The 27,987-nt window shown below is 37.6% G+C and overlaps 1 protein-coding gene and 1 non-coding gene across 3 annotated transcripts; both read right to left on the bottom strand.

Annotated features, from left to right (window-relative positions):
* Positions 1-346: 346 nt before the first annotated feature.
* Positions 347-27,987, bottom strand: LOC116286212 (S phase cyclin A-associated protein in the endoplasmic reticulum). Of its 2 annotated transcripts, XM_089037924.1 has the most exons (34): positions 27,643-27,987; positions 26,505-26,622; positions 22,012-22,289; positions 21,466-21,566; positions 18,914-19,832; positions 18,025-18,085; positions 17,539-17,650; positions 17,133-17,172; positions 16,502-16,573; positions 15,999-16,139; positions 15,639-15,710; positions 15,137-15,166; positions 14,930-14,983; positions 14,550-14,621; positions 14,177-14,247; positions 14,027-14,108; positions 13,851-13,904; positions 13,548-13,640; positions 12,967-13,071; positions 11,564-11,694; positions 11,394-11,462; positions 10,776-10,896; positions 10,226-10,344; positions 9,631-9,754; positions 9,025-9,230; positions 8,745-8,891; positions 7,866-7,942; positions 6,779-6,933; positions 6,624-6,685; positions 6,270-6,357; positions 5,784-5,863; positions 5,195-5,306; positions 4,320-4,377; positions 347-1,200 (listed from the first exon to the last, which is right to left on the bottom strand). In XM_089037924.1, the coding sequence occupies exons 1-34, from the start codon at positions 27,964-27,966 to the stop codon at positions 1,109-1,111; spliced, it is 4,440 nt and encodes a 1,479-aa protein (XP_088894050.1). In that variant the 5' UTR covers positions 27,967-27,987; the 3' UTR covers positions 347-1,108. The 2 variants fall into 2 exon arrangements, with proteins under 2 accessions (XP_088894050.1, XP_088894051.1); XM_089037925.1 differs by lacking the exons at positions 26,505-26,622; positions 27,643-27,987 and adding an exon at positions 24,105-24,125.
* Trnak-cuu (transfer RNA lysine (anticodon CUU)) lies at positions 7,676-7,748 on the bottom strand. Its single transcript has one exon. It is a non-coding gene; the product is annotated as a tRNA-Lys (tRNA).

Genomic DNA, 27,987 nt, shown 5'->3' with positions numbered 1-27,987 from the left:
ACAATTAGATTTTTGTGGGGGGGGGGGGGGGGGGGGGGGGGAGGGCGTTGGGTAAAAACCAAATAAAAATTCAAAGACAGCTTTAAAGAGTGAAAAATAATTGTGCATAAGAAAAGTGCCAGACAAAAAAATCCAAATTATGTCCAAAAAAAATTCCTGCACAGCCATGAGGCGTAAAAAAAATTCCTGCACAGAATAAATTGCCCAACCTGACCCCCCCCCCCCCCCCCCCCCACCCTTCAAAAATCTAATGGTCCGTCCCTTAGTAGTCGGAAAACGTTTTTTTTTTTTTTAAAAAAAAAAAGGTTTCTAGAATGAAACAAGGATTATAGTCAAATAGACAAAATAAGAGAAATAAATAAGATATATTATCCTTTTTTGAGTCTAGTTTATAGGTTATGTAAAACCACTCAATGATCACGAGGTAACGAACAGATCTCATTACACTAGTCTTGAACTCGGGGTATCGCATAATTGGACATTCTTTAATTTGCAAAATTGGTTTTCGTGGTTTTAGCAGCAGTAAAATCCAACAATTAGCAACACTATAAAACAATGTTATAAAACCTATGCAGCTGTACAACTTAGTAATCATAAATAACTATATAAATAATTGTAGTGCATTGCATTCTTGACACAGCCGGACATCGAGTGGGTTAAAGTATAATTTACAACTGAAACTATGATTGGATTCGGTTTCGAATTGGTTTGATTTTGTATTGATGGTTTTCAACCATTCCCAAGAGAATTAAATAACAAAAGACACGGCGGCCATGTTGGAGGATATAAAACAAAAGAATTCATTGACAATTCTTTTGTTAAGTTCTTCCAACATGGCCGCCGTGAAAACCATCAATAAGAAGGACGTTACGTGACAAAACCAAAAGCCGCTGAGGGGGAGACTACAGGCTGTCTCAAGCGGATTGAATAGTTGGGACATATATATCCCCTTTTTTTTTGCCTGCCCTCTTCACAGCAGACGTGGGTTCTGGTTTGTAGTATATAGTAGCGATCTTCTTTATTAGACACTGGCTCCCTTGTTAGCACGAACATGAAACAGCCCATATCATCGCCAGCTGGTGTAAACGACTGTGTACTGTTTTTTTTTTCAAGAACTTCCCCTGAGGAATTCGCCAGCCTTAGCCCACAATGATGGTGGGAAACGATGATTCAGGGAATAACGATCTGGTGAATTTTCAGCTGAAAAAAAAATCAATATGAGTGATCACTGATAGTGATGATGTTGTTGTTAATGGTGATGATGAAGTTGTAGATGTTGTAGCATGCTCATGATGATGATGATGTTGTTAATGGTGATGATGATGTTGTTGATGTTGTAGCATGCCCATGTTGATGATGATGTTGTTAATGGTGATGATGATGTTATTAATGGTGATGATGATGTTGTTGATGTTGTAGCATGCCCATGATGATGATGATGTTGTTAATGGTGATGATGATGTTGTTGATGTTGCAGCATGCCCATGATGATGATGATGTTGTTAATGGTGATGATGATGTTGTTGATGTTGTAGCATGCCCATGTTGATGATGATGTTGTTAATGGTGATGATGATGTTATTAATGGTGATGATGATGTTGTTGATGTTGTAGCATGCCCATGTTGATGATGATGTTGTTAATGGTGATGATGATGTTGTTGATGTTGTAGCATGCCCATGATGATGATGATGTTGTTAATGGTGATGATGATGTTATTAATGGTGATGATGATGTTGTTAATGGTGATGATGATGTTATTAATGGTGATGATGATGTTGTTGATGTTGTAGCATGCCCATGATGATGATGATGTTGTTAATGGTGATGATGATGTTGTTGATGTTGTAGCATGCCCATGATGATGATGATGTTGTTAATGGTGATGATGTTGTTGTTAATGGTGATGATGATGTTGTAGCATGCCCATGTTGATGATGATGTTGTTAATGGTGATGATGATGTTGTTAATGGTGATGATGATGTTGTTAATGGTGATGACGATGCTGTTGTTGTTGTTGTTGTTGTAGCATGCCCATGATGATGACGATGTTGTTGACGATGCTGTTGTTGTTGATGTTGTAGCATGCCCATGATGATGATGATGATGTTAATGGAGATGATGATGTTGTTGATGTTGTAGCATGCCCATGATGATGATGATGTTGTTAATGTTGATGATGATGTTGTTAATGGTGATGATGATGTTGTTGATGTTGTAGCATGCCCATGATGATGATGATGTTGTTAATGGTGATGATGATGTTGTTAATGGTGATGATGATGTTGTAGCATGCCCATGTTGATGATGATGTTGTTAATGGTGATGATGATGTTGTTGATGTTGTAGCATGCCCATGATGATGATGATGTTGTTAATGGTGATGATGATGTTGTTAATGGTGATGATGATGTTGTAGCATGCCCATGTTGATGATGATGTTGTTAATGGTGATGATGATGTTGTTGATGTTGTAGCATGCCCATGATGATGATGATGTTGTTAATGGTGATGATGATGTTATTAATGGTGATGATGATGTTGTTAATGGTGATGACGATGTTGTTGTTGTAGCATGCACATGTTGATGATGATGTTGTTAATGGTGATGATGATGTTGTTAATGGTGATGATGATGTTGTTAATGGTGATGATGATGTTGTTGATGTTGCAGCATGCCCATGATGATGATGATGTTGTAGCATGCCCATGTTGATGATGATGTTGTTAATGGTGATGATGATGTTGTTGATGTTGCAGCATGCCCATGATGATGATGATGTTGTTAATGGTGATGATGATGTTGTTAATGGTGATGATGATGTTGTAGCATGCCCATGTTGATGATGATGTTGTTAATGGTGATGATGATGTTGTTGATGTTGTAGCATGCCCATGATGATGATGATGTTGTTAATGGTGATGATGATGTTATTATTGGTGATGATGATGTTGTTAATGGTGATGACGATGTTGTTGATGTTGTAGCATGCCCATGTTGATGATGATGTTGTTAATGGTGATGATGATGTTATTAATGGTGATGATGATGTTGTTGATGTTGTAGCATGCCCATGTTGATGATGATGTTGTTAATGGTGATGATGATGTTATTAATGGTGATGATGATGTTGTTGATGTTGTAGCATGCTTATGATGATGATGATGTTGTTAATGGTGATGATGATGTTGTTGATGTTGTAGCATGCCCATGTTGATGATGATGTTATTAATGGTGATGATGATGTTGTTGATGTTGTAGCATGCTCATGATGATGATGATGTTATTAATGGTGATGATGATGTTGTTGATGTTGTAGCATGCTCATGATGATGATGATGTTATTAATGGTGATGATGATGTTGTTGATGTTGTAGCATGCTCATGATGATGATGATGTTATTAATGGTGATGATGATGTTGTTGATGTTGTAGCATGCCCATGTTGATGATGATGTTGTTAATGGTGATGATGATGTTATTAATGGTGATGATGATGTTGTTGATGTTGTAGCATGCTTATGGTGATGATGATGTTATTAATGGTGATGATGATGTTGTTGATGTTGTAGCATGCTTATGATGATGACGATGTTGTTAATGGTGATGATGATGTTATTAATGGTGATGATGATGTTGTTGATGTTGTAGCATGCCCATGATGATGATGATGATGTTAATGGTGATGATGATGTTGTTGATGTTGTAGCATGCCCATGATGATGATGATGTTGTTAATGGTGATGATGATGTTGTTAATGGTGATGATGATGTTGTTGATGTTGTAGCATGCCCATGATGATGATGATGTTGTTAATGGTGATGATGATGTTGTTGATGTTGTAGCATGCCCATGATGATGATGATGTTGTTAATGGTGATGATGATGTTGTTAATGGTGATGATGATGTTGTTGACGTTGTAGCATGCCCATGATGATGACGATGTTGTTAATGGTGATGACGATGCTGTTGTTGTTGTTGTTGTAGCATGCCCATGATGATGACGATGTTGTTGACGATGCTGTTGTTGTTGATGTTGTAACATGCTCATGATGATGACGATGTTGTTGACGATGCTGTTGTTGTTGATGTTGCAGCATGCCCATGATGATGATGATGATGATGTTAATGGAGATGATGATGTTGTTGATGTTGTAGCATGCCCATGATGATGATGATGATGTTAATGGAGATGATGATGTTGTTGATGTTGTAGCATGCCCATGATGATGACGATGTTTTTGACGATGCTGTTGTTGTTGATGTTGTAGCATGCCCATGATGATGACGAGCAAGTTAAACAACTAGGTCATACCTGAGAGCATTTTCGTTGGAGATGAATTCTCTTCCTCTTGACTGTCTAACATTTTATCCTTTAAAAATAAAAATACCCAAATATCAACAACGTTTGCAAAATAATGCACTTCCAAATATAAATGGGTCACACTCAACGGGAAAGTTGCACCGTGATCGTGACGGTGTCGTGTCTTCGCCTTTCATTTGCGTCTCTCAGTTTAGCAAGTGTATGCTCTAATTATTGGAATACACCTTTATACACTAGCTAGTTAGTTTGAAATTTACCGTGGGGAAGGACCATTAATGGGATGAGGAGGTAAAGTCTCCATTTTCGTTGTCTTTCCGTAAAACTTCATATAGCGGAGGGAGTTTATCATCCTTTAAAATTTTATCGAACCCTGAAACAACCTCTGGACTGATCTAGCTCAGCGCATGGCTAATTCACAGATCAAACCCTGAAACAATCTATGGGCTGATCTAAGTCAAGGCATGGCTAACTCACAGATTGAACCCTGAAACAACCTCTGGGCTGATCTAAGTCAGGGCATGGCTAACTCACAGATAGAACCCTGAAACAACCTCTGGGCTGATCTAAGTCAGGGCATGACTCATACATCGAATTTGAAATAAGAGTCTTCTAAATTAAAACTTTCGAGGAGGAACGAATTAAAAACGGAGATCTCAGAGAAAACCTCTCGAATCTACAAAAGGGACCCAACTAACTGTAATCGTATTTGATACCAAGTCCAATAACCAAACCTATTAATTCCTATCGTTAATTGACAACAAAAACAGTAACTAAGGACTGTTCGGAATGTGATGGAGTACAATACAAACTACTTTGCTTTCAAAATGACAGTAACTAAATAATCTCTATATTATAACCTTATATACCTGTAAGAAGTTTTCCAGTAAGGCGCAGCTCACTTCTTGTTCAATGATGGTTTTATTCTCCTCGTTTTCGTAACACGACGCAATAAACGTCGGGAATAAGATGTTTCGTAACCTGTATAGACACAAAGTAAAACGATTTAATCGAAGCAGTTTTATGACACGAATGACATGGAATTACATGGAAAAGGGAAGAGTCATTTTACTGGTATAGATTATTGTTTTTACTTTGGATGGTGTGGTGTATTGCCACAGGGGGCAGGGTGCAAGTAAAATAATGGGGGAATAGAAGATGATGATGATAATAATAATAATAATAATTATGATGACAACAATGACAATGATAATAATAATAATGATGATGATGATGATGATGACAATGATAATAATGATGATGATGATGAAAATGATAATGACAATGACAATAACAATGATAATGATAATAATATAAATCTTTATTGACTGAGGATACCAAGAACACATACTGTGGTTACACCTGGGTTCTCGTCAAAACAGTCGGCGTCAGAGTCAGTCACAAGGTGTTCAGACCCAACATTTCGTAAAATTATTACTTCTTTCTTAGATTTCTTACCTAGGGTCGCTGAAATACTGGAACGGTAGACCACAAAGTTGTTGGAGAAGAGTTGGGTTTCTGCCAGACTGTATAAATACCTTTGAAACATTGATATCAATATCATAAGCATTAGCATTAGCGTTAGAACTACTAAATATTATATACTCTTAGAATTATGGAAAAACCTTGTTGGATCTTGTTCTTCTTTTTTATTTCTTGCCTTGCCTTGATTTGCTTTAAATTCCATTTTCTTTTTCTCCCCTTTCTATTCCTTTTGCCCTTTCCTCCCTTTCCATTCCATTCCATTTTCTTTCTTTTTCATTTTTTCCCTATTTCTTTCTCTCCTTTTTCCACCCCTTGCCTCACCTTGCCTCACCTGGCATCCCTTTTCTTATATTCCCTTTACTTCTTTTTCCCCCTCATTTCCGTCCCCTTCTCCTCCTCCTCCTCCTATAGTTTATTTTCATCTCCACCAAGCAGTAACATTCGCTTCCAGACTCTTACCTGGTTCTCATTATTCAAGACAGTAAAATATCCAATGACAAGAATGACTTCATGGAGAAGCTCTTCAGGTGTGCCTTCACCACAAATCCTGCAACAACAAAAACAAAAAAACAAAAAAAGAAATTCATAAAGATAAATGAAGGGAATGTGAAGCTTTTTAGTTGGTTCAGAGAGGAAGAATTTTAAAAGTGGATGCACAGGTTTTGCATATTTATCATGGTGATGTGAATGTGTTAACTATTTGAACAGTATGTCTTGTCACTTTGCTTTAACAGATTATCTGATAAACAACAAACAAACAAACAAGTCAAGTCATTTTACGCCATATATATCATTAATAAGGTACTTGCTTACCAAAGTAAATAGCTTAAAATATGTCGAAACTCAAGCGAAACACCTTCACCTCCCAAAGAACTCTGTAACAAAAAGATAATAATAATTAATATGAATATAAAATACCATCAGGTGAGTGTGTCATCATTTGGAAATTTACAAGAGTTCAAACTGACCTGTAAAATCTTGAGATCAAGTTTGGCCATGTTGTTGAGAGCACGTAAACCTTCTGTGGCCACTTTAATTTGATACTCAGGGAGGGACGGCGGGGGAGAAAAATGTCGAGCCTGGCCAGCGGTCATTAACATTGTGTATAATGTAGAAATGATTCCTGAAAAAAAGGAATTGGATGATTATTGCCATAGGAACCCCAAATAGGACTTTTTTTTGAGTTCTTTTAACCACAGGGAGCCCATACTCGAAAGGTCGGTGTTTTTACCACAGGAAACCCAAATAGCAGTCAGGTTTTTCAAATAAAACGTTTGACTGCGTCACCAAAGTATCTCTAAATTAGAATTTTACTGCAAAGCATTGAAAGAATGAAATTAAATCACTTGAGACTAGTATTATTTAAAAACCCAAACGACAAAAAAATATTTAACAGAAAAATACAACGGAAAGGAAAGGAAAGAAAAACAAGAAAGAAAAAAAAAAAAAAAGAAAAGAAAAGAAAAGAAAGGAAAAAAGAGGAAAAGTACCGAGTTCAAGTGTTGCGTTACAAAACGTGACGTTCACGCCACTTAATTCTTAAATCTTGGATGGCTATGTTGCTATATCATCATAATTATAACATATAATAAAATATTTAGACGATAATTCAAGTCTTTTCCGGATATCATGAAAGTATCCATAGTTATTTATTCAGCATTAGTAATATCTTTTTAAAATATAAAGTGGTTTGGTACGTGCTCGTGAATATTTTTGCATAAATTACTTTGACTTATTCTCGTTATTTTGAAAATATATATAAATTTAGTCTTTTTACGAATAAATTATTTAATATTTAAAATTAATATAAATTATCAAAGCAATGATATTATCAAAAGCAAATAAAAATCGAAAAAAAATTAGATCGCCCAACGTGGGGCTCGAACCCACGACCCTGAGATTAAGAGTCTCATGCTCTACCGACTGAGCTAGCCGGGCTATCGTTATCGATAATACTGTAAAATCGATAATTATTGGTTAATGTGGTAGCTATCTTTCGCCAAACGCCGCAACATGAGCTAGGAATTCGACGGTAAAAGAAAACGAAAAGCTCACCAACAAGTTCTGTTTGCTGGAACGTCATGACAAACTGCGTAGCATCTTCTTTCTTGGTTTCAAAAACACCGCTACTTCTGCAAATAAAACATTTAGATTTCTGAACTCGGTTTTAGAAACATCATATTAAACATCTTGGTAAAGTCTGGCCTTAAATATAATTCCTTTTTTACAGAAAATACAATAGCATTTTATTTTGCTTGACGTTTATTGAGTCTACTCGACTCTCAACTGGGACTTGATTGGAAATTATGAATGGCGAAAGGAATTGGGAATCTTACGGATTACATAGAACCCCTTCAAATTTCATAGATACCGAAACAGCCTAGGGCAAGGCTAACCCACACACTTAATTGAAATTAATCTCGTTAGGTTTTGCTGATAAAATTTGGAGTATCCGGACAAAAACCTTCAAATCATAGATTAGAATAATTCTCCTATTTCACGTTACGTTATCGCGGCCTCTCGTGGGAGCGTTTGTACATTGAACAAAAGATTTCGGACTAGTACACAGTACGACTTGCGTAACATTAAAATAGCTTCACATAAGAGTGGATATCGTATGAATGGGAAGCATACGGTACTTACTTACAGCATGTACACGAAACGACTTGCGTAACATTCAAATAGCTTCACATAAGAGTGGATATCGTATGAATGGGAAGCATACGGTACTGACTTACAGAATGTACACGGTATATGTATAACATACCGTAACATTGAAATGGCTTCCCATTGTCTTCCAGTAATTCATCCAATAACAACCTGTAGTTACGGTAAGATACGGTACGGCCAATACGACTACGTCTTTCTCGTATCGCGTTTCCCACTCATTAGAAAACCGCTCTATATTTCGTTACAATGTTATTAAGCAAGTACCTTGAACCGAGGTAATACGCTATGGAAGACAGTAGTTTGATGCAGTTGTGAACCATATCCATCATGGATGGTTCTTCGTCCAATGGTTCTTGAATAGAGCTAAGAAGCGCTCGGATGTCGTCAATCAGATCTGAACATACGATATAGCTGATAAAACAGAAAGAATTTTTTTAAATTTACTGTGTCTTCTTATTTGCCGTTTTTTCTTGGGGGAGGGGGAGGGGTAGCTAAAACAATTTCATAAGCGTTGATGCTTGGAGGGGATACGAATCCAATGTACCTGACAAGATCAAGATTTCTTTGATTCGCGCTGGAAGAATTCTTGTCATCTTTGGGAGACTGGGCAAGAGAATCCATGACTGTTGCTAGGAGACCCAATAAAGCTGTGACAAGAGTGTCGCCTAGACGACGAGGCGAGGCATCCTTAGTCTCCTTGTCGGAAGTCTTCTTATTAGTTTCAGGCGTTGGGGGCTTTGTACAGACGTTCTGAAAGATATAAAAAAAGAAAAACAGTAAATAAAAAAATAAAATAAATAAAATCGAACCGTTATCTCCCCAATCCGAAAAGGAGTGTGATAGTATCAGTATAAATACGCAATAAGTGGAACGGTGATAACAGAAAACATGTAAACAGTTCTTAGCGTTAAAAATTTCTTAGGAAGTCATTATAACAGCAATGGTTACAATATGCCCCTTTAGCTTTGGCGTAATGTCTTCCCACTTCAGACCACGTGTCATTCTCTAGAGAATAAGATTCTTTGTTTGAGTTGTATCCATATTTATGTTTCTTCTCATGCGCAACCGCTAAAGAAAGGAATGATACTCTAGGGAATGACACGATGTCCGAAATGGGAAAACATTACCCCAAGCTGAATCGATCTATTACCCGTAACTGGTAGGCAAGGAGATCTATAGCAGAGGCCAGCTTGTTGGTGAACACCATATACTGACTAGTCTCTTGACAGTCCAAACATGCTTGTGTCGATGCGTGTATCACGTGACAAAGAACCCTAAAAAATATCAAGAAGACTTTGTAAACGCAGAAGGAATGGAGGTTTTGCACCATCACGTGACGACAGCCATGTTAGATGGCAGGAACAATACAATCGTTTTACATGAGAAAGAATTCAATTCCCGAGACAAAAGGGATTTTATTGTTCTGCCATCTAACCACAGATAGCCCAAGCTGTATTTTGGGCGTGATTACTTTGATTACTGACAGCCTTATCTGCAAATAATGTCAGTCCTTTTCTTTGAAGGAGACAGGAGGGTGAACTCGGCAGCAGCTTAAGGTGCATGGGCTTTAGGGGGTGAGGGAGGGGGTGTGATGCAAAGGTTGAGGTATGGGTGTCTCCTCATGGCAAATTCTGGGTAGGCCCCTGGTATACAGCTATTCATTGTAAATAATTATTTAAAACATATTCATAAATCTTTTTTTTTTACATAATATATATTTTTATATTATTTTATATTATACTCACCGATTCGATATAACAGGAGTAGAGGAAGGTTTTGTGCCGGATATGTCAACAACTGATAGCACTTGGGATAACGCAGACAGACCACCGAGACTACAAAATGTAAATTTATCGACCTTTTCCTACAGAAAAGAGAAAAGTATTAATGATAGGTGGTGTGCGCACAAAATAAGACTGTTCTCACTAGTTTCAAAAATGGAAGAAAATGAAGAATCAGGAAAAGAACCCTCGAATTAAGGGAGAGACTCAACAAACTTTACTTACATGTAATATTGAGTCTGGGAATTGAACCCATAGGTGTGAGAAGGAAGTGCACAACCACTACACCTTCCTTGACTCATTCCTTTGGACCTTTATCACACGACGGCCAAGTTTATTCTCATGAGCATAACAATTTTTGTTTCACCCAAATGAATTTATTCTCAAGCACTTGAATGCGCGGCTACGCGTGGTGGAATATATTGTTCAAACCAACATGGCTGCAGCGTGAAAAAGGACCATAATCAAGTATTTAGTAAACCTTGGATTATGTACGGGATTATTGCTGTCTTACCTCTAATATTCTCATGAGTTCCCCAACAGATCTATCCAGGGATGAGACACGACTGGAAGGCCAGGGACCTGATCCTTGCACTTGTAAATATCGATTGAGATCTTTGACTATTTTCTGCAGCCTGCATTTCAAAAAAGTAAGTTAAGTTAGTATTTTAAGTTAACGTAAATATGGATCAGCAGCAGCAACAGCAGTAATAGCAACTGCAATAACAACAGCAGCAGCAGTAGGAACAGCAGCAGCAACAGCAGCAGCAGTAGCAACAGCAGCAGCAACAGCAGAAGCAGCAACAAAAGCAGCAGTAACAACAGCAGCAGTAACAACAACAGCAGTAACAACAGCAGCAGTAACTAAAGCAGCAGCAACAGCAGAAGCAGCAGTAACAGCAGCAGTAACAACAGCAGCAGTAACAACAGCAGCAGCAGTAACAACAACAGCAGTAACAAAAGCAGCAACAACAGCAGCAACAGCATCAACAGCAGCAGCAGTAACAACAGCAACAACAACAGCACCAATAGCAACTGCAATAACAACAGCAGCAGCAGTAGCAACATCAACTTATGCATAAAAATCTCCAACAGCAGCAAAAAGAACAACATATTTTGTTTCAATACGTACCTCACTCGCTTAGATGATTCCTGTTTCAATGATCCTGCATTTGAAAGAGTACTTTCATACTCCCTGCCCCTAAAACCAAGAACACAAAAGCCTTTTTAAGGGACCTGATCAAAAAGAGAGGAAAACAGAAGAAGGAAAACGAGCGAATCTTAAGATAACATCGTACTTACTTGGCTGTCATTCTAGTTCTCAGTTTCTTGGCTCTTTTCTTCAATGCTTTTCGTCGTTCAAGGTCAGCCTTCTCTTTCTGTTCTGCCTGGTCTTTGGTCATCTCTTTGATATGGTGTAATGACATTGTCTCCTGGATAACAGTAAAATCGATGCTAAATCAAACAATTGTTCCTGAAACATACCCTAACATACCACACCGCCCTTCTATTCCACACCGCACTTCTATTCCACACCGCACTTCTATTCCACACCGCCCTTCTATTCCACACCGCCCTTCTATTCCACGCCGCCCTTCTTTTCCACACCGCCCTTCTATCCCACACCGCCCTTCTATCCCACACCGCCCTTCTATTCCACACCGCCCTTCTATTCCACGCCGCCCTTCTATTCCACGCCGCCCTTCTATTCCACGCCGCCCTTCTTTTCCACACCGCCCTTCTATCCCACACCGCCCTTCTATTCCACCCCGCCCTTCTTTTCCACACCGCCCTTCTATCCCACACCGCCCTTCTATCCCACACCGCCCTTCTATCCCACACCGCCCTTCTATTCCACACCGCCCTTCTATTCCACTCCGCCCTTCTTTTCCACACCGCCCTTCTATCCCACACCGCCCTTCTATTCCACGCCGCCCTTCTTTTCCACACCACCCTTCTATCCCACACCGCCCTTCTATCCCACACCGCCCTTCTATTCCACACCGCCCTTCTATTCCACGCCGCCCTTCTTTTCCACACCGCCCTTCTATTCCACGCCGCCCTTCTTTTCCACACCGCCCTTCTATCCTACACCGCCCTTCTATCCCACACCGCCCTTCTTTTCCACACCGCCCTTCTATCCCACACCGCCCTTCTATCCCACACCGCCCTTCTATCCCACACCGCCCTTCTATTCCACACCGCCCTTCTATCCTACACCGCCCTTCTATCCCACACCGCCCTTCTATTCCACACCGCCCTTCTATTCCACGTCGCCCTTCTATCCATCACCGCCCTTCTATTCCACACCGCACTTCTTACAACAGAACATAGTAAAGTGATTTTCTTATGAGTTTGAAACGACACGACAGTTTCGTTGTCGTTATGTATATTACCGTAGCCATAACTACGCGTTGAGTCAATGGTTAAAACACTGAAAGACTCACCCTAGAAATAGGGCACGGTTACGGTGCAACAACTAACGATGAAACAAATGTTCAATTTTACATTGCCGAAGGTACTTTTTCTAGTATTTTTCATACACAAGTGGGGGGGATTCTGAGGAGCGCCCCCCCCCCCCCCCCCTACACACACACACAGATCCTGCTTATGCAAGCAAAGCGAAAAGCGCGCGGGATCTTTATCAACGAGAATGTCGCAAAAGCGAGTCCTGTTCTTGCTGTGGTTTTTTTCCAATTATTTACCTTATCTTCATTAAGTCCCTTGGACCCACTGGATTCTAACAATGCCAATGCCTGTTGGTGTCTTTTACCTCGGAGATGGCTATATAAATAAACCTCGGATACGATCTGTAGGAACATATGTTTAAAAAGATGATCAATAGGCCTTAAATTGAGAGCGTAATGTCGTTTTTTTAACTTCAGACCACATGTCGTTCTCTTGAGAATATTTATGTTTCTTCTCATGGGTAACCGTTAAAATGATAGTCTAGAGAATGACACGAGGTCTGAGATGGGAAAACATTACGCCAACGGCAAAGCGTTATCATACAACATAAACAAGACGCTCTTGGAGCGTGCACTGGCTTGCCCAATGTGCGGGTATGCTGGAGCTTATTTAACACTTAATCTTTATTTTGTATCGCTATTTGGGAGGAGCGGGTTAAAGGAATTTTACGACTGAGCTGCACAGTAACAAGCCGTTTTCACGCGCCCTTGAAGTCCACCAAAGTCCTATCTTGTCGCGATGGCAAATTGTGCGATTAGGGGGCGCTGTTAGTCACGCTAGTTATCCTAGTGTAGAATTAATGTCTTCAATAGCTTACCTCAACATTACAGAGGGTGCACATTTTCTTTGTTTCGTATGGTGTTACTGTCGGTACTTCTTCTTGGGTGGGATGTCTAGATATACCTGCGGCCTAGGTGTGTATGATAACAGTGTCAATGAACGTCAGCAAAGCCTGTTTTCCCCCTAACTTGGTGGCGCCTAGCTCACCGCTCCGAGAAAACAGAAGGGAAAACCGATTCGCACGCCACAACTGCTTCCCCAATCAGTCCGTCTCAATCATTGCGTAGCAATTAGATTAAAACAGAGGTAACCTAAAAAAAAGAGAAGCTTATCTACGTACCTTCTCCTTGACTTGTTCTAATTGTTGTTCGTGTCGTCGAGTGCAGTCCGTTTGCTTTCACGAAAAATAAAAAATAAAAAAATAAAAAAATAAAAAATTGATAAAATGAGTAGAAACATACTGAGCAGCCGTCTGGTGACAACATGATTCATATGCTCTGTTTACTGTACCCTTACCTTCTGTTTTATTTTGATTTGAAGTTGCTCAGCTGCTGTCTGTAATGCTTCGTTTCTTGCCGCAATGCGCATTTCTCTGTCCCTGAAGAATAGATAAAGAATTGTCTAATTCCTAATTTCACGGTGATACTGTTCCACAACCCAACTAACCTTGCTTTTTCTCTAGCAGCTTCCTCCCTTGCTTTCTCTTTTTCCATCTTCTCCTTTTTATACTTAGCTTCCTACAATCATAACATGATTTATTAAATGAATCAGTAAAGGGACTGAGGCGGCAGGCGATATACATTAGAACCTCTGTTAAGCGACCATCTTTGGGGTATTGTCAAGTGGTCGCTTAATAGAGGTCGGTCGCTAATTAGAGGTTTGCCGCTCTATGGTGGTCGCTTATTAGAGGCTATACTGTATTAGCCATTCCCAGGTTGAGGAAAAAACTGGGACGAGTTAGCATTGCAGTGCATTGTGGGATGGGGCGAAACAGACGCCATCTTGGAATTATGTCCCCTAAAGTGGTTAATATTCATACCTGTTCTAGTTTTCTTTGTTGCATCTCCTCCAGCCTCGCAAGTCTTTCAGCTTCTAACTGTCGACGTCTTTCCTAAAATGGAAGGCAAAAGTAGTCATAGTGAGAAAATAAAGATTTCAACAACCATTTGATTGAAGACCACTTTCAGGAAGAACATAATTTTGGCTCATTTTTCTGCATTAACAGGCTTCTTGCGTCAGAATTTGGACATTCCTTAAAACTTTGTTCTCGGGAGTAACGTTGAAAGCACAGTTGCGCCACTTACATTGATCATCTTAAAAGATAAGATAGTCTTCGGTAAGGCAGTAAAAGACTAGTCATCTTTATCTTCAGTCCTATGATAAAAAACTATCACAAAAAGAGAAATGAGTTACACTGACCTGTGCAGCCGCCTCCTTGGCTTGCTGTTCTTCTCTTTTTCTTTGGCGTTCTTCCTGTAAGATAAAGAAAATAATAGCACAACAGGACAGAAGTTTTATTTTCATCATGTCCTTTTTCATATTTCCCACTTTTTTAAAATTATTTTTTAAAGATGTTATTTAAACTTCAAAGCAGTTTTGAAAAGTTTTCATTCGACATTATCTGACCTGCAAATCTTGCAGCCTTGCTTCGTGTTCCTGAAAAAAGACCATTCAATAATAAATACTCAATTTAACGTCACAATAATAAAACTAGTAAGGGAATCATAAGCGATGGTAGAATCCAGATTCCGGGAGATTGATTCCGGATTCCTCGTTTTGAATTCCTGATTATTTTTTTAGGAAATCGAACGATCTCAATTACAATTCGAAATTTATAGGTACAAGTGATGGGTTGAAAGTTTTCAAAAATTGGACGAACCTTTAGGCGAGCCTAAATTAACAACTTTTAAAACATCACGAGTATCTATAGATTCCGAATTGTACGAGAAGATTGTGCAATTTTTCGTTTATAATACGCTCAAAAAAATTTGAGCAACTTAATTGGGACTCGACAGAGTACAATTTGGGATTTATAATTGAACTCCTCTTGTCCAATCAGAATACAGTTATTTTGTTGAGTGTAGTATAAATATTATAAAATTAAAAATTGAAAAACCCAGGTTCTTACCTGTATTCGTGACATAACCTCGATCTTTTTGTTCTGTGCTTCTAGCGTGTTGATAAAAGCGATTTCATTCACCTGTCATCGAACCGTAAATTTTGGCATTTAGCAAGCTGCCGTAAGAACCTGTCTCATCCTAGCAAACGCTCATCCGTCAGTTCTTAGCAAATGAAATGGCGGGAACTTTACCGCCAAAACGCGAACGATGTTCACTAATTCTCACCCAATGAAATGGCAGGATTTTTCGCGCCAAAACGAGAAACGTTACCAATTTTTTAAAAAATGAACTGGCGGGAAATTTGTCGTCAAAACGTGCAAACTCGCTATAACTAACTCTGTAACTCTCATTGGTTATTGTTGCTATACCTTAGCTTCTTCGCCTCTTGCTTTCCGTACTTTCTCTTTGATCATCGTCATTCTCAATTGTTCTGCTCTTTTTTGTTTTTCAGATAAGTACAAGTGGCGGCTTTGTATGAGTTCCACCTGTAGATCACGGACCTTCTCAACCTGAAATTTTCAAGGTAAAGTGAGGTTGCTTTAAAGATAACTGAGTAGATAGACGGTTGGGACCTAATGGATGAATGTGTGGATAAATGAATGAGGCCAATAATGGATGGATGGATGGATGGATGGATGGATGGATGGATGGATGGAGGTGGGCAGGAAAGGGATGGATGAAAGAATGGGTGTACAGATAGATTGATAAATTAATGGGATTTGAGGTTGGTGTGAATGAACTAAATTGGACGAATAGAATGGGAGGTACTGTAGGATGTATGGATGAAAGAATTGGAGACGTGTATGTAATGATGGATGGGTGTGAAGGAGGGGGAGTAGATGGATTGACGGAGAGGTGTTGACACTCTTACTTTTTCTGACAGCATCTGTAGCTTTTGCAGTCTCTCCTCCAAAAGTTTCTCTCTTTTTTGTTGTGCTTTGAACTAAAAATCAAAGTCAAATGGCTTTCGATCTTAGATGTCAAGTTGTCATTAATGGAACCAATGTAAGAGTTATCAAACCCCGAAACAACAACCTCTGGGCTAATCTAAGTCAGGGCACAGCTATAACTCACAGATTGAACCCTGAAACAACCTCTGGGCTTATCTACCTGTAAGTCAGTGCAGAGCTATAACTCCCAGATTGAACCCTGAAACAATCTATGGGTTGATCTAAGTCAGGGCACAGCTAACTCACAGATTGAACCCTGAAACAACCTCTTGGCTGATTAAAGTCAGGGCATGGCTAACTCACAGATTGAGCCCTGAAACAACCTCTGGGCTGATCTAAGTCAGGGCACAGCATACTCAAAGATAGAGAAACTGGTGAAAACCTCTCAACTCAAAGGAAATACCCAGCCAACTTTGCTGACATGGGAAGCCATGTCCAGTACTTGAATCTAAGACCCCAAGGGTGAGGGGAAAAGGCTTAGTTCTTTGTCACCCTTCACTAGTCCCTTAGCATACATGTACAGCTGTAGTAAAAATGCTGTTTGACATTCACCTGTTTCTCTTCGTGTATCCTTATCCTTTCTTCCAAAGGTCTTTGAATCAAACAAGATAAAAGCATTGTAATATTACAAATTGAAATCATTTTTTTTAAAAACACAAATTTTTTGACAAAAGAAGGTTGCAAAAATTTTGATCTTTTTTATACGAAGGTAGTTAAATTTCAATAATATTGGTGAAAAATTGCAACAACTGTTGTGGAAACATGTCGTGAAACATGTACATGTACTAGCTCTCTGAATAACCCGTGCTTTCTCTATTCCGAAATGGTAGCCACCCGCCCCCCCCTCCCCGCCCCTCCCCTTCCATGTCCCTACCTAGCCTCCTAAATTTTAGAAATTTTCCATCATCCCTGAGAAGTTTTCAAAAAGTTTGAAGAGTAGAATAAATTGTGGTCTTACCTCTTCCTGTTTGGTGCAGACAGTTTCTGGTGCATTGCAACAGCACGACCTGGTGGTCTTTCATCAGATAGTTCAACGGCATCCCCCCAACTCATACCAGTCTCTCTACCAGCTAAAACAAATCAGTTTGTACTGCTGTTATACAACTGAGGGCAAATATTCTGCACAAATAATAAATAAGTAGATTGTCCTTGTTTCTCAAGGGAAACCTCACTGGTGAACTAACAACCTTGTAGCACTAATGCAAATTAAAAACAGATTTTTTTGTGGAAGGAATACCAAAGATGCCCAGGGAAAATCCTCGATGCACAAGAGAGAGCCAATAAACTTACTAACTTACTATTTACATACGATTGCAAGTCTGAGGATCAAACCTATGACCACAAGAGGCAGTGAATTGGCAATGCCTGCCACCATCTTTCCCCAATGGTCTTGCAACAGGGAAGACAAAATCATGTACAAAACTAATACCCTAGAAGTGCTTACCTTCATAGTTTGCAACCAAATCTTCCCAGCTGATGGCCTTGCTAGAGTCTTCTAGTGAAGGCTGTGGAATAGTGTCAGAGTCATGTATTCATTCTGGTTGGTGAAGCTATATTTTAATGAAGTCTGTCCACTCACAATACATGTACCGCTATTGTGTATAGCATATATAGTCCATCAGCAGGGCTTGAAATAGCGGCCTGCCAATGGCCAAACGACAGGCCAAATTAAAGGTTTGGCAGGCAAAAATAACAATGTGCTGCCAAATGAATAACGAAATGGCATGCAAAATTTACTGGAATTACCTCCTTTTACCATGCTCCTTTACTATGGCAGGCTAATAAAATCTAAAATCTACAAAGCTTTTTGCTGTCGTATCACAGCGTGGGACAATCCCAACAGAGCTAGGCTCCAAATTAAGTGAAAGCCTGCAGAGATCGAATTAGAATTTAGAAATTGATTTTTGAGGAGGGAGGAAAACCGCAAGGACCTGGAGAAGAACCATTGAAGCACAGGAGAGAACCAACAAACAACTCTACTCACATACGACATCAAGATCGGCAGGACTTGAACTCGGGCCGCATTGGTGAGAGGCGGCGCCATAGCAGCACATGAAAAAGTTCCTATTTAGAGCCCTGCATCAGTATAATATAATTTATGAAATAAAGAAAACTCAAAGTGGAAAACTCACAAAATCGTGTAAAAATTAGTGCAAAGTTTTGTTGGTCTACAGTCTATCTACTGAGGTCTACTGAACTTACTAATTTGAGCAAATTTGCACAATTTCTTACAAAGTTTTTCACAGATATGTGGTATTGCACTCTACAACAAAAACAATGTACAGAATAAGCGTACATCACACAAACATAGTTATTTTTAAATTCAAACTTACATTCATCTCCCCTGCTTCGGTACTGTTTTCATCTCCTTCTCCTTCTCCTTCACCCTCAGTTTCAGTCTCTAGCTCGGAGGTTGGTGTCTCCCCTTCTCCATTCAATGCAGTAACAAAAGCCTCTTCTTTAGCAATCTCTCTGGCAAGGCTTTGTTCATGTTCAATAGCCGAAGCAAGGGCTTGTTCTTGCCATTCCTCAATCTCTTTGGTTAGGTTCTCTTCTTCTTCCAATGCATCTGAGATAGCCTTCTGGTGCTCAAGATCCAAGGCTTGCTCTTGTTCAAGGTCACTGTCATCTAGATGAGTAGCAAGCTCTTCTTCTTCTGAAGTAAGGGAAATCTTCCTTGGAGTGGTATTTGCATTCACACTAAGCTTTGTGAAATCCTTCCCATCCACATTCCCATTCACATTATCATTCCTATATCCATTCACAAGATGATTGTGCACCTCTTTCTTTTCTGGTGAATTCTTATTTCTCTGTTGACTTCCTCTAAGGTTACCATGGGTACCTTGTGGCGTATGTTTCTTGCCATGCCGAACAGTTTCCCAGCCTTCCTCATCAGTGCCGTCATCCTGGTCATCCTCACTTCTTGGTGTAACTCCATTCAAATGAAGCTCTTGACTTTTTGTAAAAGCTGTGGTACTTGACGGAACTACCAAATTTTTATTTGCCACTGTTGGTTGTGTCCCCTTGACTCTGTCAGCCCATGATGGACCATTTTGTTTAATAACATTCGATTGAACAAGCACTGTTGGCTTGGGGGCTATGGCATTGGCTGTTGTGCAAGCTGTGCTGAAGTTCAAGCTTCGTACTGGGCTTTGGGCACTTCGTTCAGTGATTGGCTGGACTGTACATGGACTTGTGACAAGTGATTTTCCAGGAGAGGACTTTCGCACTTCCCAGGCCAAAGATGTGGGTCTGAATATTGGGTAAATGGAAGAATAGGATGGTATGAAAGATAATTTTATGGGAATGAAAGGGAATGTGGTTGGGTGAAAGTGTGGTATGGTGAGTTATAAAATACATGTTATGATTGAATCTTGCATTCTGATTGGATGGGAGTGCATGCTCTATGAGAGCATATGTAGCACGCAGTGCACAATTTCTATTTTGACATTTGCATCCCAAATAACAATTACTCTAATTAAGGTATTAGGATATGTTTACGACCACTATGCGCGCAAACTTAAATAATGCGCTGCCTTTATAGTATAACACAAACAAAGTATACATTTTCTGAAAGCTGAGTAAATATAGTTTATGAAGAAATTTTCAAAATACGATTTTTTTTATTGTTGTTCACATTATTGCCCTCGAAGCGAAATTTGACCATGCCTCAGTGAAAACGTTAACGGACACATACATTTTAAGCTGTTTGCGAAAAATGGCTTAACATACTCAGGAGATAATAAGCTCAAAAAGGGTGTCCCAGATTTTTGATATCTGTTTTCTATCTCTTGCTATTTTTGATCAAAGTTCAGCGATCACTTTTTTGGATCATGAGTTACTTTATAAACTCTCCAAATTTTAAAAAAATTGAATGAAATCCAAGGGACTTTTAGCTTTTTGAAGTTGAGGTTTTAGCGGCAAAAAAGATTCGAGAAAAACACATTTCTTTGTTTGGAGCCGGAAGCTGCTGGGAGCAACGATGGTGTTGGCCAAAACACCTTGAGCCTTCCATTTTGTCATCACTTGTCAAATTATCTGGTGTTCTGGACGATCACAAGGATCTTTTTACAATGACAAAGGAGCATGACAGATGTGCATATATTAAGCGACGGTACATTTCCGGTCTTGATAAAGTCACGATTTCGATTTTTCTCAAAATTTTGGCTTTTCCAATCAAAAATTGCAAGAAGTTTCACAAACATATGAAAGATAAAAGTTTAAAATTACGAAATTAAAGAAAAAGTTTTTTTCGAGCAATTCGTCATTTTTCGTATCCTAATACCTTAAGAAAAAAAAAACTTGTCACTGTTCTGTGTGTAGTTAAAAAGTATCTGGGGATTAGAAGAACGCTTGAGAAGCACTCCTTCGCTCGCTACAGGTCATGCTTCTCCTAACATTTCTCCTGTGTTCTACCAATACCCGCATGCTTTTTAACTACACACGTCATGCACAACGTTTTCTTTTTTTTCAGTGGTGTAATGCTCAACATCAACAGCCAACCAGTTGGCTCAGTTGGTTGAGCATCAGACTTTTGTGTGGGAGGTTGTGGTTTGAGTCCCGGCCGGACCAACACTCAGGGTCTTAAAATAACTGAGGAGAAAGTACTGCCTTTGTAATTACATCTGCAAATGGTTAGACTTTCAAGTGGCTCGGATGACCACTTTAAATGGCGGTCCCATCTCTCCACATTTACTAACCAACATCGGAGGGATGCAAAAGAACCACTGAGGATGTAAAGAAACCCTGGCAGTGACCACCCTCAGTGCCTACACCTCATACTAACCATCCCTCATTCATAAATCAGTGTAAAAGCGCCTTTGAACATATCCATGTGAAAAAGAGTGCTATATAAATATCATAATCATCAATCATCATCGTCTACCTGTCCTTGTAGTCAGCTTTTTCAAAAGCATCCTGAAGACATATTCTCTCAATGAGAGCGGCAAAGTCACGTCGACACTGATCAAGCATCATAATAACCTCCTGAAAATAATTATGAATAATTACATTAACATGATAGATTATGTGTATATAATAAATTAGAGTGCATTTTATGATGCAAATATGGGAGAAGGGAGGTGATATTGAATAAGGACAGAAGGAAGAGAGATAGGGACAAAGGAAAGAAGGTATGAAGGAAAGAAAGGATGAAAGAAAGAAGGGACAAAGGGAGGATCCAAGGAAGGGAAGGAGAAAATGAGGGAGGAAATGAGGGTAGAAGGAAGGGAGGAAGGTAGGGAGGAAGTGAGAAAGGAAGGAAAGGATGAAGGGAGGGAGGAAGGGAGGGAGAAAGCAAGGGAGGTAGGGAGGGAGGGAAGGATGAGGGGAGGGAGGAAGTGAGGAAGGAAGGCAGGGAGAAAGCAAGGAAAGAATTGAGGAAAGGAAGCAGGGAGGGTCATGACAATCATGTCAGATCCACTGAACTCACCTCACATTCTACTGTACTTTCATCTGTTTCACATGTACTATATATCTCATCCACAGCTCTTTTTAAGTTATCAAACAGATAGCTCCAGTATCTTGCTCTAAGGTCACTCTTCTTCCCTGTTGATGATGTGGACGTCTTCCTTCCTGCTCTTCCTCGGTTTGGAGACTTTGAGCTACTCTTACTTGCAGGTGAGCAGTCACGTTCTGAAGACCCTGATTGCTCTGGGGTTACTTGTCTTTTCCTGGTCATTATTCTTGGCTTGCTTCTTTTTGCTCTCTCTGGACAGAAACATTGAAACTCACTGTTTTTATTGCTATTAGCTGATTGAGACAAGCTGTGACAGGTAATTACTGTCATTCAAGTATTTTGATGATTCTGAGTGAGTAAATTAAAGGTACTTGTACACAAGAACCTACATTGATGATTTATTGGATTGATGGTACTACTTTGCCCAAGTTCCCTATCACAATTGCTGTCTTGATCAGCATGTAGTAATGGAAACCATGCTAGCATTTTGACTTGTTGATATTATAAATCTGATAACGGCCACTGGAGTAGTTGAAAAATCAGTTTATTGCAGTTTTACTGTTTTATCAGGTGAAATAAATATCATGAATTCAAAAAATACTACTCTGTTCTGTCACTAAGATTGCATTCACACATGGCTAGCCTTGATTTTTTGCATAATATTCATGTGTTCCAGTAAAGGTCTGTGTAATTTCAAAATGTTTGTATTGTTGAAGTTGTGCAATTCTTGTAAATATTAATTATTAAAATGCAAGGCTAACCCTATGTAAATGAATCTATAGTCCAGGTACACAGCAAAAAGTTTATATTTAAACATTCATTAAACAATCTTTTTCCAAATGATGGAAATATAATCTGCATATTTGTCCCTAAAAGGCAGAGTTGAAAGGAATTCTACATGATAACATGTTTTGAATGTGTTTTCCATAAACCACCCTTCATCATCATCAGCTGGAAGTCAAAATATCAAAATAACAAAATAACAAAAGGACATGAATAAAAACAAATCAAAATGACAACCTTCTTTAAAACTGCTAGAAAAATCTTAATTCAATGCTCAAATATCTCTTCAAAATGTTTTAAAAATTTGAACATTTGAAAATTTTCCTTTAACACATACATAGTCAGTCTACAACACAGTTTTCAAGGCATGTTTAATCAAATTATTTTACAAATAAAAGTCAGTGTCATATTTTAAGCTTAAAAATAATTTTATCAGAATTAACATGCTGAGAAAAGATGACAAGATTTCTGTAAACGAGAAAAAATTTCAAAATGCTATTCATGGGTTTTCAATTTTTGATCTTAAAGCTTGGAACAAGAAAAAGGTAATTTTGAAAGACCTAATTAATTGAGACCTAATTTACCAATACTCCATTTTACAGTTCTGTTCCAAGCCGAGGCTGGAGTTTGATAAAAAGTATAGTTTTGCTATGCGTGGAAACTGTAGCCTCAACTTGCAACTATTATTCTTGGTCACTCGAACAGAACTACAAAATGGAGTATTCTGTGAAGTATTGGAATTTTGAGATCTGAGAGTTAGATTTACTACAAATATGAGTTATTTATATATCAAGGAAATGTTAGAGTCCATTCAATTTTGTGGAATTATGCAATGACCAATTGTTACTTTTAAATCTAACCTAAGTCTAGTTTGGATAAAAAATTGGAAAAAAATCAGATGAATCTTAACAACTTAACATAAGCTGCCATTTATAGAAAATATGCTAAAGAAATGGGAATGAGCAAGTAAGTGAGCTAGCCAGTGGTTGTACTTCTATCTCGTAAATAGTGTGTATAAGTTTCTTGTAGAATTAAATAACATGTACATATATTTTTAACATGTACATTAATTATTTTTCTGACCTCTTTTTAAAAAAACTCAAAGTTCAAAATGAAAGTCTTCAACTTTATAGTTTACCTGACTTGCAGTGCATATTTAATCACTCAACATGTACATGTAACTGTATATCTTTTATGTTTTCTTTGAAATAAATACAAAATAAAAAGGTCTGATCCCTAGAATTTTTTTTTAAATAACCACTTTTACAAGACAAAATAAATACCTCAATAGCGGTGCACAAATGATAACAACCTAAGCCATTTTTCTTCATCCACATGTCAAAAAATAAATGATGTTCAAAATGAATAATTCATTGTGGAAACTTTGCAGCCAAAGCTTATGTTTTTGACAGCACATATCAATTATAAAGAATTAACAATTTTGTGAATATTATTTTTGAAAAAATTGAATAAGGAAGAGGTGAACTTTCGATCAAGAAAACCAATAAATCTAGATAAGTCTAAACCATTCAAAATATGAATTTTTACTTCAAATATCATCAAATTTGAAGAGAAAATATTGATTTGTTGTGGAATTTAATTGCAAATGTCTGATGAAGACTGGCGATGATTACTTGCTCAGACAGTGAAAATACTTGAAAGAATGCAGGTGTTATCTCTTAAAATACTAAGTATTGGTGGTGTTACTTTGAATATTAATCCACACGTTATGTCTCTTGGTTAGTCTATTTTTTAGTTACGAAGGATAGAAATAAACATTCAAGCTGTGTACATACTAACCTTGTGAAAATATCATGTTAGTCCATTGAAGAAAATAGAATCATGAATACGAACTTAAAGGGCCAAAAAGGACCTGTCTTAGGTACTAAATAAAATCTTAAATATGCTCGATTTGATATACTATTGTTTTAGGATGTGTTCTGAAAGGAGCAATTTAAATGCAAAATATTATTGTTCAATGAATCTCGCTTCACACGATCCATTGGTGGCTCTAGTAACAGCAAAGATCAATATCTCATTATCAAACTTTCAATAGACCACAACAAGAAGACCATTTAGATGGGCCATTATTCAGTTCAATAATCTAAAACTCTGGGAGATTCATTTTCCTTTCAAACTATGACAATGTGACAGGTTTTTGGTGAGGACGAGATTGGGCAAGGATCATATTGCGAATATTTTACTAAAATACACTGTGCATTTTAATAAATTTGAGAAGTTAATAATTCAAAACTCTCTTTATTTTAGGAGTTGTCTTCCAGCAGAACAAACACAAGTAAAATATAAATATTTAGAGAAATAATGTTGTTTCTTTAATGTTTACCATAACAATAATATTATAGAATGGAATATTTTCTAGAACAATAAATAACTAATAAAAAATGGAAAATATTAAATTAATTTTTTTGAATACTAGTAAATGAATGAAATAAAAAAGTAATCAACCTGCATTACTGTTTTTCTCTAAATAAATAAGCTTTAGAATAATGAATAAAATGGATTGCAAATTAATCATAAAGAAATGGAAAATAGTTGAGCTTTTGTGCATAATTGTTTTGTCAGAAAATTAAAGGTTCCAAATTAAGTCTAATAAAATATATAAGGAAATGTAAAAATGAATTGAAAAAAAGACTAATTGAATTAAAATATGTACATGAGCTAGTGACTAATGACAAAAATTATTCTGTCAAAAAAATAGTACATGAGCTAATGACAAATGACAAAATATACATTATTCTATCAAAAAAATTAGTACACAAGCTTGTGACAAATGACAAATTATTCTGTCAAAAAAATTAGTACATGAGCTAGTGACAAATAACAAATTATTCTATAATCTGTACATGTTTTGAAGAAAAATTACTTTCAGTAAACTGCTTTTTTCATATCAACATGCAAACTCTGTAGTTGCAATTTGCCTGTTGGAATTTAGTTTTTCATTGCCGTCAGTCAAATTAATATGAAAGGTACCTACTGATTAGATTTCAGCATGCAGTTCACAGCTACTGCATGAGTTCACATGTTAATGAAAATAGCAATGACTTAGACAAGTAATATTTAACAACTTTCGCCAAAGGCGAAGTGAATATCAGGGAATATTTACCAAGATGCGAGTCTATGACCTGCGAGGTAAATATTCTCCAATATTCACTGAGGCTGAGGCAAATAATAATTGTTTTAGTATAAGTATACAGACATTTTTTTCTGGTAACAGCAACAAAGCGGCTGGCCGCCATTTTGGATTATCGCTTGATGGATTATCGTGTGATAGTGTGGGTTTCTCAACCAATCAGAGCGCGAGATTTTCAATAATCACCTGTGTATTTTTACTAAAATGAATTACTGGAGTAAATTTAATGTCTAGACATAATCTTTGATTGTAATACTGCACTACAATTGTACATTATATTACCAATTTGACTAGTTATTATAAAAAAAGTTAAAAGTTCTAAGGAAGGTAGAAATGAATTATTATTAATGAGAAAAACAAGAATGAAATGAAATGTCCTTAGAATGGTATACATTGTACAATCAATGCTAGTGTCGTGGTTGTAAAGAAAATGAATGAATGAATGAAAGAATGACCAAATGAGTGAAGGAGCAAATGAATAAACAAATGAAAGAACGAACAAACCAAAAAAATATAAATATATGCTGCTCACCTTCATAGTGATCATTATTCACTGGGACAGACCAGGTCACCAGATTTCTTGCCGTTCTCCCCTCTTTTTCCACCAGTTTTCTGACTTGATCATTACTGCTTGTACGATGGACCCCCTTCTGTTTTGTCACATAGCAAGAGAAAACTATTTTTTAATATTATAACTATTTCTTCAAAACTCTACCCTTATGCAATGCTGAGTCCAGGAATTGCTCCTGAGACCCCAGAGGTGAGAGGTACATGTAAGTACTCTTTTTACAAAAACAGAGAGTATTCTAACAATCTGATTGGCTGACAGTTACATGTGTGAGGACAGACACATAGGACGGACACATAGGACAGACACATAGGTTTACGAATCACTGGCACATGGAGCGTGAGCTCAGCGCAAGCTTAAAACCATTTTTGGAATTGATCGTTCGATTTTGTTTGTTGATTATGCAGCGTCTTATACAATACAATACAATACAATATGCTTTACTAGATGCTCCCAAGGGGGCTTTTCAGATCCAATTTAACATTATAAACCAAATTTAAACTAGTTACACTGTACAAGAATGTGATTACTCTTAATAAAGTAATAATGATATGAATTAAGTAATAATCATATAGAGCATGCCACCCAACCAATCAGAAATGCTCATGACAGTTATTTTATAACAAGTGTTTTTGCAAAAAAAAAGTAAGGATTTCAATCCTGTCACCAAAAAAAATTTGTACACTTATTGTTAAATATAGCAAGCTTTATATATAAAATTGAAAGAATTGTTTGTACAAACTGTAAAAATAAAGTACTTTGAACCAGCTTTAAACAAAATATGAGAATATTAAACTCAGTGTTAGTGAGTATAATCAACATTACGTCATTTGTACAAAAACATATTTAAAATAAAGAGAAAACGTTTTGCTCAGCAGTTTAAAAAAAATATTTTTATTTAAAGCTGAATATCTTGAAAAATAAATAAATAAAACTAAGATTTAATTGAATAGAGATATAAATTGGCAATGAAACTATTTTTTATTTTAGTTTTCAATAAGATTCTTAAAATCATTTTTATAAGTCAAGTGTTTTTGTTTACAAAAGATAACCTGAAGATGTTTACAAAATAACGACTTCAAAAAAACCATCTAAAACATACCTTTGAAAAATTCCCCTTTCTTCCTGAGCCACCACCATCTTTTAAAGGAGTCTTATTACTATTATTTTCATTGATTTTGGGGCTGTGAAGGCTTTCGTTTGATCTTGAACTTGAAGAAGAAACCCGGGGTGATCGACGTCTTCTGCTTTGACCTTCTTGTTGGGACATTTTAAAACGAACGAACCACAAATTCTTGAGATTTGAAACCACTGATGACTCCAGTAGCCTTGGTTGTTGATAACTGAGACTTCTGTTAGTATATTTTGCTAGTTCATGACAGTTTTTTTGTTGTATTTTGAAGTTAGTGTTGTTCAAACTCTTCATCAAATCCCGCCATCTTGGTTC

This window comes from Actinia tenebrosa, unplaced genomic scaffold (genome assembly GCF_029948245.1).
Source record: "Actinia tenebrosa isolate PJP-AT-01 unplaced genomic scaffold, QUT_ActTen_1.0 PGA_scaffold5__44_contigs__length_20552954, whole genome shotgun sequence".
NCBI lineage: Eukaryota > Metazoa > Cnidaria > Anthozoa > Actiniaria > Actiniidae > Actinia > Actinia tenebrosa.
This window is presented reverse-complemented; position numbering and strand designations above follow the sequence as displayed.